Source organism: Microtus oregoni, unplaced genomic scaffold (genome assembly GCF_018167655.1).
Source record: "Microtus oregoni isolate MIOR12 unplaced genomic scaffold, Mior012 000021F_ref0000039, whole genome shotgun sequence".
Lineage (NCBI taxonomy): Eukaryota > Metazoa > Chordata > Mammalia > Rodentia > Cricetidae > Microtus > Microtus oregoni.
Window position 1 is genome coordinate 28,871,069 of NW_024543080.1, and position 12,665 is coordinate 28,883,733.

The following is a 12,665-nucleotide window of genomic DNA, read 5'->3' on the forward strand; positions in this document are numbered from 1 at the left end:
CCATGAGAATCTTAGCTTTGGATGGTTAACAGGGAAGAAATAAGAGTGTCCCTACCTGTCCACAGGGACCGAAAAGCTCTGATTAGGTCATCTTAAAGTCTGGATAAATCTCATAATCCGAATTTCCTAATGCTTAAAAGGGTGATCTTTTTAGCTACCCATCCTAAGAAGTCAAGTACAAGCATGCAAGTAAATTCACAGGCACGAGGATCCATGTTCAAACGCTTAGGGTAGCTGTGATGCAACACGGCAATGGAGCAGCGACACTCGAGTGTTTCCCTAGTTATTCAACAGAACCCTGAAGCAAACTGCTAGTCTTGTTACATGGCTAAACACTAACATAGCATGTTTTTCCATGGTTTTAGCTTAGCTCAAAGATTGTTTTACACTATTAAGAAAAAAATTAAAGTATTTCCCCTTTTTAAATTTACACAGACGTTTAATTAGCTTTATTTACAGAGCAGGGAATTTGGTTGGTTTTTTTTTTTTTTTTGCAGTCTCCAATGGTGCCTAGATAACATCATCAGGCAAGAATGCCAGTTTAAAAGAAATTTATGCAGAATCCTAAAAATAACAGATGTTGGTGCTCCTCAAGAAGAGGTGAGCTTGGCTGGCAGCAGCTCCCATGCCTCAGTTACTCAGAAGCAGTTCTGTTGCAGTCTCTACATCCCATGATTTTGAAGACAAGGCCACTATTACTGCATTCTGTAAAAAGAGGACAAGAGCAATCACAACTCAAGGAAGCACTTGCTAAGCAATGAAAAACGTCACTAAGGTTTTACACTGAGAATCATGCATTCTTTCCTCTAGCAATGACTGGAATCAACAAAAAGAATCATTATTAAATTCAATAACAAACCACTATTAACCAAAACTAGATTTCTTTTACATTGTAAGTCCACCTGTTCCAAGGACTGGGAGCAGTTTAGAAAGAGGAAATCAAATCAACTCCTCCTGTACTTACCCTATCAAAGCCCATAGCACACAGGTTTTCTATTTTTTTGGTGTATTCTGGACTAGAAACTGGTGCTCCAGCATACACATGTGCCCAAAGTCGAGCTGTCTGCTTGAACATTTCAGGATTTTGTTTGTACTACATGGAGGAGGAAAAAACAATTAACATGACAATACAGTGATAGTCAACACAGCAGCCCAACTAAGGCTCTGACTCCTCTAGAGAAAACATGTCTAGTTAACATGGGACTCCTCTGGGCTGGGGCTGCAGAGATCAATGAATGGTAGTGCTAGCTTAATAATAAGCCCACAATCACAAGGTCAGTTACCAGCACTCCATGTGACAAAACACAAACTGGTATTCGTTTTCCACTGCGGATGTGTCATTCAAAAAATGAAGCTTTGTGAAAATAAAGGACAAAGTTAATACACTTTAAACAAGCATCTATTATTAAATGAACCCATTATTGAAATGTTCTAATCACTGTACAGCAAATCACACAACAAAATCAGCTGCATGTTAAATTACATGAACACTGGCTGATAAATATAAGCAACTATGTTACTGGGCAGAGCTCAAGGTGACACACCTCTCTTGGAGCCGCTCTGTAATCAAGTAAACCCAACCCTAACTTGTATCACTACCATTCAAGAAAATTTAAAATTCAGAATGCTTTTACATAGATTTGCCATATAAATTTGAAAGATGTGAGGTACATTCATTTGTAAAAACTGTCAAACTGTTTAATAGCTCCTTTTTTGTTGTTATTGTTTTGTTGTTTGAGACAGGATTTCTCTGTGAAAAAGCCCTGGCTGTCCTACAACTTGCTCTGTAGACCAGGCTGGCCTCAAAGTTACAGAGATCTGCCTGTCTCTGCCTCCTGAGTGCTGGGAATATGCGTACACCACCATCTCCCAGCCACTTAATATTTCTTATCAAAGTACTATTTGATAAAGATTTTGAAATATTTATTTACATATGTAAGTATGTGTGTATATATGCACATGCGTGTAGAAACCCCCAGAAAGGTCAAGAAGAGGGCAGTATAGAACTGCAGAATGCGGGTGCTGAGATCTCATCTCTGAGCCATCCATCTCTCTAGTCACAAGGCAGAAGGCAAATCAAATCAATTCATTCTTTACTTCTCTCCCCCTCTTTTTCTTTTGTTAAAATAAGTTCTCACTATATAGACTTGGCTGTCCAAGCACTCTCTATATCTACATCAGGCTTGCCTCAAACTTAGAAATCCACCAGCCTCTACTTAGAGAGTACAGTGGTGGTGCATGCCTTTTGTCCTGAACTATACAGAGAGGCAGAAGCAGGAGAGTCTCTGCGGGTTCAAGGAGAATTGGTTCCAGAATAGCCAGGGATACACAGAGAAACCCTGTCTCCAAAAATAAATAAAACAAAAGATATATTTAATGTATTTCAATACTCTATTACCAAACAAGCAAAATTATTTTAAGTGTTAAAAGTCAGCTTTGATCTTAAATCTCAATCTGTGGGAAAATCAAAGCTAAGCTTCTTAAGAAAGACTTCTGCTACCAAAATGAACAAACAGCATGTGTGTGCCAACAGTGAAGAGTCATAACTTCAAATATTTTGAGGTTCAGCAATGGAACTAAGGAGGCATGCATAGAAAAAATGAGATCGTCAAGGAGAAGGAAGAGAAAAAGTTGTCAAAAATATATATTTACATTAAAGCCATAAAGAGAAGCCTGGAAAGGCGACTCAGTGGTTAAAGAGCCCTGGCTGCTCTGCAGATGACGAGAAATCAATTCCCAGCACAAACTTCAGGAAGCCTAACTTCTACTCAGGGTATCCAACAACTTGACAACTTCTTCAGACTTCTACGGGTACTGGCACTCAAGTATACAAGAGATACAACAGAGACACATTTTAAAATATCTTTTTTTTTTTTTTTTTTTTTTTTGATTTTCGAAACAGGGCTTTTCTCTCTAAGAGCCCTGGCTGTCATGGAACTCGCTTTGTAGACCAGGTTGGCCTCGAATTCACTGAGATCCAGTTAGCTGCCTCTGCTTCCAAAGTACTGGGATTAAGGGTATGCATCACCACTGCCCGACAATAAGGTTTCCTTTTCTTTTAAGAGCATAAGGATAAAGAAATTTGGGCCAGAAAGATGACTTAGCAGCTAGGAACACTACCTGCAATAAGCCTGACAAATTGAGTTTGATGCCTGAAAGCCTGCCAGGGCTCCTAGCATTCAGAAGGCTGAAGCAGGCAGTTCTCGGTGAGTGTGATGCCTTCTGCTCTACAGAGTGAGTTCCAGGACAGCCAGGACTACACAGAGAAGCCCTGTCTCGAAGAAATAAAAACAAACAAAATACAAAAAGAGTTTGACGCCTGAAACCTGAGTAACATGGAAGGAGATACAGCTGTCCTTAGACGCAAACATTCCTGCCACAAGGTAAGAGTACCCACACTTAAACATTAAGTAGGCACGCATATGTGTGTGCATGTGCTTACACACACAAGTAATAAGCACTTTTAAAAAATTAAGGATACTTGATAAATGTTTCCTCAAAGAGAAAGCAAGAAAAACAGAATGACATAAAAATGATTATGATCTCAGAACTTCATGATCTCAAATCACAGGTATTCAAAGTGTTAAAAAAGTTACAAAGTGCCCAAGGATAACTTATCAGGAAGAACCTTTGCAATGTAAATAGTAGGCTCTAAGTGAGTGATAGTGAGTTCCTAACCACTTGGTTTTGGTTGTTTGTTTTGAGATAGGTTCTTTGTAACTCTGCCTGGCCTGGAATTTACTTAGTAGAGCAGGCTGGTCTACTAGAGTAGAGTGGTCTGCCCGCGTCTACCTCCAACTGCTGAGATTGGAGTGCACCTCCACACTTGGCAGTCGATGCTGTTTGAAAGAGGATTTGGGGGTTCAGGAAAAAAACTCAAGCACAAGCAGATCCTTGGCGTGCAGTGACAGAGTAGGCACTGTGATTATCCAGTGATCAATGCAAAGTTAAAAATAAGAGTGGGCTACAAAAGTTTTCATTAAAAGAGGGTAACAATGGCCAGGAAGTAGTGGACTGGGAGGCAGAGGCAGGCAGATCTCTCTGAGTTCAAAGTCAGCTTGGTCTACAGAGTGAGTTCCAGGAAAGCCAGCCAGAACTGTTATGTAGAGAAACACTGTCTCAAGAGGGAAAAAAAGAAAGGGAGGGAGGGAGAAGAGAGAGAAAGAAAAATAGAAACTGAGAATCAACTGTAAATATAGGGAGAGAAAAGAGAAGTATTTCATACATTGAGAGATGATGTTGTTTAACAACAAAAATGCTCAGTAAATCAGAATACTTACAGTAGAGGTTGGCAAGCTATGTCTCAAGGTATAGATACTCGTAATATTATTAGTAATTTACGCCTTACAAGTCTCAGAAAGCATGTAAACTGTCCCTATGACTGTAAATGACTCTGTTCCTACAAAATAAGATTACCCAAACCAGCCATAGTGGATGGGCCTTACCTTATCCTTAAAGGCATTAAAGATAAAAAGCAACACACATGAAAATCACTCCTAAGGCCACAACTGTGGACTCCACTTCTTTGGTAGGGGAAGAAGTCAAGAATGTACGGAGAGAGAGCTACACGGGTGCACAAATGATAAGGCGCATGTGAAAATGCTCACTATAGAATCTGGATGGTAGCTACATAGGGACTGCCTGTGGAATTCTTTCATACACTAGGAAATAGCATCTATCACATGCCCAATTAAACCATTTCCAAATGCGCTCCAATAAAGAATGTTCCTATGCTGACATCGTCTGAGAAAGTCTTTCAAAAATCTGTCTCCTTACCTGATTTGCTACTACTGCATCCTGGGGGTCATCTGGTTCTGCAGCTGCCAACAGTGCTTGCAATGACAATAATACCGTGCGGAGAGTCATTGCTGCTGCCCTAAATTTCAAAATAGAGAAATATCCTGCTTAAAACGGGCTATGAATGACGTAAACAAAGTGTATGTATTCTGAATTGAAACAAGAGTTAACAAGTGTGTGTATAATTGCCAATTTTTTATTCTTACAATGAGTCTATTTTTAAGACAATTGAAATCACATCCTTACCCAACCTTGCTTTTTCTCATTACTTTACCTATCCTGTAATCTTTATCTACTTGCTGCATTGTTAATTTGTTTTCTTCTTCTTCTTCTTTTTTTTTTTTTTTTTTTTTTTTGATTTTCGAGACAGGGTTTCTCCGTAGTTTTTTGGTTCCTGTCCTGGAACTAGCTCTTCTAGACCAGGCTGACCTCGATTTGTTTTCTAGATTTTATATGTATGAGTATTTTTTTCTTCATGTATGCATATTCACCTAAACGCGTGGTGTCCATGAAGGTCAGAAGAGGGCTCTGGATCCCCTAGAACTGGAGTTACAGATGATCCTGAGCTGTTGCAAGGATGCTGGGAACATGTGCTCTTAACCACTAAGCGACCTCTCCAGTCCCTTGCCCATAGTTCTTAATAAAGAGATAATTCGTTATTAATATTAATACAACCTATGGGATTTTCTGAAGGAATTTTGTTTTTAATTATAAGAATATTTATGTATGTGCACATAAATGCAGGTGCCTATAGAAACCAGAAGCGGCTGATACCTACAGCTGCGGTTACATACAGTTCTCTGTCACCCAACATGGGGACAGGGAATTCAACTTGGGTCCCCTTTAACCACTGACCCTCTCTGCAGACATCTCTTTTAAGAGCCTGCTAAATAAACTGCCTTTTAGAAGTTCTGCAATCAGTTCATAATATTCCAAACTGGGACAAACAATATTATCACATGGAGCTGGAGACAAATCACAGTTACATAAGTGTACTACTTTTGCAGAAGACCTGAGTTTAGGTCCTAGTAACCATGCTGGACAGCTCACAATTGCCTGTAACTCTAACTCCAGGAGATTTAATGCTTTCTGTCCTCTGTAGGGACTCATACAGTATATATACCAATACAGATACATAATTAAAAATAAAAATAAGCAATGCTTAAATAATGCTTTTAAATATACTTACAACAAACACCTTGTCTTTATGAAGCAACTGTTTGTTTAAAATGAGCTTTACTAATACTGAAATGTTAAAGAATATAAAATCTACAACACAATGTACTAAAGAATCATCAACAGTACAGTTTTCTGAGGCCCTGGAAAGCCTTGTTAAGGCAAGACACTCTACCACTGAGCTACGACCCAGTCCCGCCCGCCCCTAGCCACAAATGATCATTCTACATCAGCCTTTTCTAATTGAGTTTGTAATTCCTAAAAACAAACAAAAAACCCCAGTTCCCAGCCTCATCTACAGAGCAAGTTCCAGGACAGCCAGGGTTACATAGTGAGACTATGTCTCAAAACAAAACAAACCAAAGTAGCGACTATTTGCACTGTCCGCGGAAAATACAAGGCGATCCTAAATGTTCAGGCTACAAGGTAATTTATTAGAAACAGCATGTGTGAGATCAGTCAGTGTCATTAAGTGTCCTTCTCCCCCGATCAGCAGCATCAGCAGGACAAGGGCACCTGTTTTGGGGACAGAGTCTAGCTACAGGATGACGTACTGGTTCCTCCCAAGTACTAGGACTTTGGGACTGTATATCTCATGCTCGGCTAAATTCTCACTGCACACCTGCTCAATTAAACCTGGGGTGGTTTGAACAGATTGTCTAATGAAAATGACAAAAAGTAGTCATTTTAATTTAAGCTAACTGGCAACAGCTGTTCTACACCAACACAGTACGTGCAATGTAGGTTTCTATTCCATAGATTAAATGTTCAGTATGCATCGTTCTCTAAAATGATCTTTGGGAAGCCAGGCATGGTAACACAAATACAATCCTAGCACCTGGGAGACAAAAGCAGGAGGTCGAGCTCAGCCTAAGAAATAAAGCAAGACTGTCTAATTTAAAGGAGGAAGGGAAAGTAATTAGAATAAAAATATTTTTTAAAGATTGATTTATTTATTATGTATACAGTGTTCTGCCTGTATGTATCCCTGCAGGCCAGAAGAAGGCACCTTATCTCACTATGATGAATGGTGGTGAGCCACCATGTGGTTGCTGGGAAATGAACTCAGGATCTCCGGAAGACCAGTCACTGCTCTCAACCACTGAGCCAACTTTCCAGCCCTACAATGAAAATTTCTAATCAATTTATATCTCTAAGGGAAGCTAGAGCAATTAGGAAAACCTGGGATGATGCTTAAAAGTAGCAGCTTTTGCTACTGCAAAGCACTGGCACCTGGTAGACTCAGAAGACTAAGACTTGAAGGGAATCCTCAACTACATAAAGAGTTCTGGGCTACACTGAGACAGAGTGGAGTAAATAAAACAATAATAGGCTGGCATGCTGAATTAGCATTTAAATACAGTAGTTCTTTTCAAAGCTTTTAAAGCACAGGTTGGCAGTGCAAACCTTCACTCTCAAGAGTACTGTAGGCAGAGATAGGCAAGAGTTCAAAGCCAGCCTGGTCTACAGTTTCAGAACAACCTCAGCTACACACACAGTATTTTAAAACAAAACACTTTTCAAATAGCTATATAGCTTTATATGCTAGCCGACAAAGCAAACGATGTATTTTTCTCTAGATCTAGGTGTTTAATTTCCTAAGAACTTCAATTTTCAACCAAGACTTGTTAATATATTTTTATCACATACAGAGGCTGATGAGATGGCTAAGTAGATAAAGAAACTTGTGACACCAGGCTGAAGACCCCAGTTCATCCCCAGAACTCAGGTTCGAAATGAACAGAATCCATACCGATGTCTTATGATCTTCACACAAGCACTACAGACACACCATACACACATACAGTAAGTTCTTAAATAAAAGAGCAAACAGACATAACCAAATTTAGCCCTTAAATACTCATACTTGTCTTTCCATTACATAAAAAGATGAAAACTCATTCCTTAGAAGAGTTTATCACTCTAATTTTTGTGAATTTCAGGGGCTGGAGAGATGGTTCAGTAATTAAGGATCCCTGCTGCTCTTTAGAAGACAAGGTACAGTTCCAAGACCTCATAACAGCTTCCATCTGTCTATAACTACAGACATAGAGGTTTCAACACTCAATGACCTCCACAGGCTCAGATATGCACGTGGTACACATACATACAGCCAAAAGACCAAATATTAATTTTTTAAAAAATATCTTAATTAAAAAAAAACCTTTCCGCCGGGCGATGGTGGCTCACGCCTTTAATCCCAGCACTCGGGAGGCAGAGGCAGGTGGATCTCTGTGAGTTCGAGACCAGCCTGGTCTACAGAGCTAGTTCCAGGACAGGCTCCAAAAAGCCACAGAGAAACCCTGTCTCAAAAAAACCAAAAAAATAAACCAAAAAAAAAAACAAACAAACAAAAAAAAAAACACAAAGAACCTTTCCAAGGTTATGTTTTGTCTCTTCTGTCCTTCGTCTGTCTATCCTCCCGTCATTCTTTTTCTTTTGAATGTGCATTGGAGCTTTGTCTGCATGAAGGTATCAGGTACACTGGACCTGAAGCTAAAGACAGCTGTGGGAGCTGCCATGTGGATGCTGGGAATTGATCCCAAGTCTCTGGAAGAGCGAGCAGCCAGTGAGTGCTTCTGAGCCACCTCGTCAGCCTCTCTAAGGCTATTTTAAAAAGGCACAAGCACATTTAAAAATAGCCTAGATTTATCAGCAAAAGAATGACTTTTACTAGCAAAACACACACACACACAAAACATTTGGCGACCAAATGTTCTAAGGGACTTTGTTTTCAGTCAAGCACTCTCTAACATGGAGATCACGGAGCTTATGCCTAGGTCTACCAAGAACTTTCTTTTTTTTTTTCTTTTTCTTTTTTTTGTTTTTTTTTTTTTTTTCGAGACAGGGTTTCTCTGTGGCTTTGGAGCCTGTCCTGGAACTAGCTCTGTAGACCAGGCTGGACTCTAACTCACAGAGATCCGCCTGCCTCTGCCTCCCGAGTGCTGGGATTAAAGGCGTGCGCCACCATCGCCCGGCTTTACCAAGAACTTTCTTACAGCCTTCCTTTTTGCTCAACATTGTGGAGAAAGCATCTCACTTGGTGTCCTGAGAAGGCCTGGGACTAATGCTTAATTCCTATATTTAAAAAAAAATAATTATGTATGTATTTTGATAAAGTGTTTTTGTTTTTATTTTTGGAGCTAAGGTCTGTTAAATAACAGTGAATAAACTGACATTAGTTGGCCCAGGAAAGGAAGCAACAATGAAATTACCCTTTATAAAGTAGCTTTATTAAGGGAACATCTGAACCACGAGCAAATCTCAAAGAGGTAGAAAAAATAGAAAATAGTATTCATATACATGTGTGTGTGTGTGTGTGTTTCTTATACAGTTTTATATATATACACACACACATATATATGCACACACATCTGTGTGTTTTATATGTGCATATGTATGCAACAATGTAGGCATGCATCTGACTACATTTTTAATATTTATTTAATGTGTATGAGTGTTTTTTCTGCATGTTTGCCTTTGGATCATGGGTATGGCTGGTGCCTGAAGAGACCAGAGGAGTGTGTGGTATCCCATAACAGTGAAGTTAGTTGAGAGCTACCATATGGGTGCTGAAGAGTTGAACCTGGGTCCTCTGGAAGAGCAGACAGTGCTCTTAACCACTCTCTTCGGCAACTACATTATTTCTGTTAAGAAACTATGTTTGGACCAAGAAAAGAAATGTATGTTTGGGGCTGGAGAGAAGGCTCAGCAGTTAAGGGTGCTGACTACTCTTTCAGAGGACTTGGTTTCGATTTCTAGCTCACAACTGTCTGTAAATCCAGCTTCAGGGAACTAGAAACCCATGAAAAACACCAATACACATAAAATAAAAACAAGAAAAAAAATTTTTTTAAAAAGAAAAGAAGTTTGAGCCAGGCGGTGGTGGCACATGCCTTTAATCCCTGCAGTCAGGAGGCAGTAGTAGGTGGATCTCTGTGAGTTCGAGGCCAGCTGGTCTACAGGGAATTCTACGAGAGCTAGGGCTACACAGAGAAACACTGTCTCCAAAAACAAAACCAAACAAAAAAAAAGGAAAAAAAAAGAAAGAAAGAAAGATAGAAGGAGAGGGAGCGAGGGAGGGAGAGAGGCAGAATATGTTTGGTGGAATAGAGGCACTGGTGGCCAGCACTCAAAAAGCAGAGACTTGGGCTGGAGAGATGGCTCAGAGGTTAAGAGCATTGCCTGCTCTTCCAAAGGTCCTGGAGTTCAATTCCCAGCAACCACATGGTGGTTTACAACCATCTGTAATGGGATCTGGTGCCCTCTTCTGGCCTGCAGGCATACACACACACACACACACACACACACACACACAGAGAGAATATTGTATACATAATAAATGAATAAATTTTTTTTAAAAAAAAAGAAAAGGCAGAGACTTGAGGTTCTCTGAGTTTTGAGACCAGCTTGGTATATGGAGCGATTTCCAGGACAACTGGGAGGGAAGGGGGGAAGAGGGAGGGAGGGAGGGAGGGAGGGAGGGAACATGGTTGAATAGTAGCAAAGGAGAATTTAAATATATAAACCTCCTATCAGCTGGGTGCACACCATTAATCCCTCCTGAGGCAGAAGGAGGCAGAGCTCTGCCTGGTACACAGAGCAAGTTCCAAGGAAGCCAGGGCTACACAGAGAAACCCTGTCCTATAAATGGATGGATGGATGGATGGATGGATGGACGGACGGATAAAAACAAAGAAAGAAAAGAAAAAATAAATAGAAGATGACTATCAAAACAAAAACAGAAAATGACAGTTGCTAGTAATTTAATTGTCATTCACTGTTAGCAGAAACAATGTGGAAGTTCCTCAAAATATTAATAGAGGTAATATAATAAAAATTAAATAGAGACCCAGTCACTCTACTTCTGCGAAGAAACAAAAGCAGAGACTTCAACAGTCATTCATACCCTCAGGCTCACAGCATTATATATAATAAGCAGGTAAACACGGTTCCCACTGATGAATGAATAGATAAACAAAACACTTTAATTTTTAATTATTTAACATTAAAATGTAATCTGTGACATGTGCAATGCCACCATACTAATAAACCTCAAAAGCATTATGTGAACTAAAACAAAAGACATAAAAAATCAGATTATATTATGATTCTATTGAAGACAACTGGAGTATTCAAATTTATAGTTTTATCTTTTAGATTAAAAAAAGTCCTGGCCAGGCATGGTGGTGCCTTTAATTCCAGCACTGGGGAAAGAGGCACATGGATCTTCTGTTCCAAGTTCCAAGACAGCCAGAGACACCCTGTCTTGAAAAAAAAAACTAAATAATAAATTAATTCTTGAAACTGTCTGCGTAAAGTATATGGAACTTAAGCAAGTTCATGGAGAGGCCTCAAAGATTAATGACCCTGTGCACATTAAGATGTAAGAAACTGCCAAGAAAGGGTTGAAGACAGGGACTCCAAAGGGTTTACTCCAGAGTCGTCTGGGCTGAATATGCGGTGAGTCTAACTGTAGTAAGGAGGAAGACTTGCAAACCAAGCCTGAGAGATTATTTGCTATAGGGTTAGAATGAAAAGATGTCCTACATAGTGACATGTATTTAAACACTTAGTCCCCAGCTGAGAGGACTGTTTGAAAAGTTTACGGTAATTTTTGAATGTAGAACCTTGCTGGAGGAAGTAGTCAATAAACCAGGCTTCTATAGCCTCCCCAGTTCCAGATCACTTCACTCTGTTTGCCAACGAAATGTGCTAAGTGGGCTGGCTGCTCTGACTGTCTGCTGCCATTGGTCTATGTCATTATGGACTCTTGCCTTCTGGAACCATAAGATAAACTAAACACTTTCATTTCAATGTATACAACATATATGAAATTTTCAAAATAAAAAAGTATTAATTTTTTAAAGTAGTATTATCCAGGTGTGGTGGTGTGCCCTTAAATCCCAACACTCAGGAGGCAAAAGAAGATTTCTGACTTTCAGGTTAGCCTGTGTTTCTAGTGAGAGCTCAACCTAATAAATAATAAGTAGACAGATAGAGATGGATAGACGGATGGACGGACGTGCGGGTAGATGGGCAGGCAGACAGACGGTATAATGCTAGCCAATGATACTCAATGATACTTTGAAATAACTGTTAAAATACCACATAAAGCCAACTTAGTCAACCTTACAAACTATAGAAACGTGATCTTTGATAGCATAGCATTAACACATTTTTATTGTTTTATATTACTCTTTAAAATCTACACTTGTTAATGTGAAAAATTAAGTATCTGACAAAGTCTTGCATTCTATTCATTACTGCCACAAGTGCTGATTAAATTGTACTTCACTGAGCTTTTCAGCACTTCATATGTATAATTAATCTTATTTTAGGAAATACTCAAAGGAAAACAGAAATACGAAATTTCAAAATGTATTTATTAGCTTGGGGTAAGCAAGATAGCTCAGAAGGTAAAGGACCTTGCAGTGCAGGGTGGCAACCTATTCCCAGATTGGAAAGGCAGAAAGAAAAGTTGTCCTCTCACCTCCACCCATGCCCTGATACCCGAGCTCACACACCACCTACACAGAGGAGTGAATTTCCAATAGTAGGAACTGGCCAGCCATGAGGCTCAAAGTTCAATCACCAGCAAGGCAAAAAAGAAAGAGGAAGAGAGGGAGGGAGAAAGAGAGGAACAAAAGGAGCCCGCAAGAGAGCTTCACAACCTGAGTTTAATCCCCAAG

At 39.7% G+C, this 12,665-nt stretch overlaps 1 protein-coding gene across 1 annotated transcript in view; it reads right to left on the reverse strand.

Annotated features, from left to right (window-relative positions):
• Positions 1-418: 418 nt before the first annotated feature.
• The window catches only part of Ube2k (ubiquitin conjugating enzyme E2 K), a 57,424-nt gene continuing 45,177 nt past the window's right edge, over positions 419-12,665 (reverse strand). Inside the window, exons 5-7 of the mRNA XM_041671054.1 lie at positions 4,777-4,876; positions 965-1,093; positions 419-705 (exon numbers count right to left, since the gene is read on the reverse strand). Coding sequence (XP_041526988.1) covers positions 631-705; positions 965-1,093; positions 4,777-4,876 — 304 coding nt within the window. The 3' untranslated portion in view covers positions 419-630. The remainder of the gene's footprint in view (positions 706-964; positions 1,094-4,776; positions 4,877-12,665) is intronic.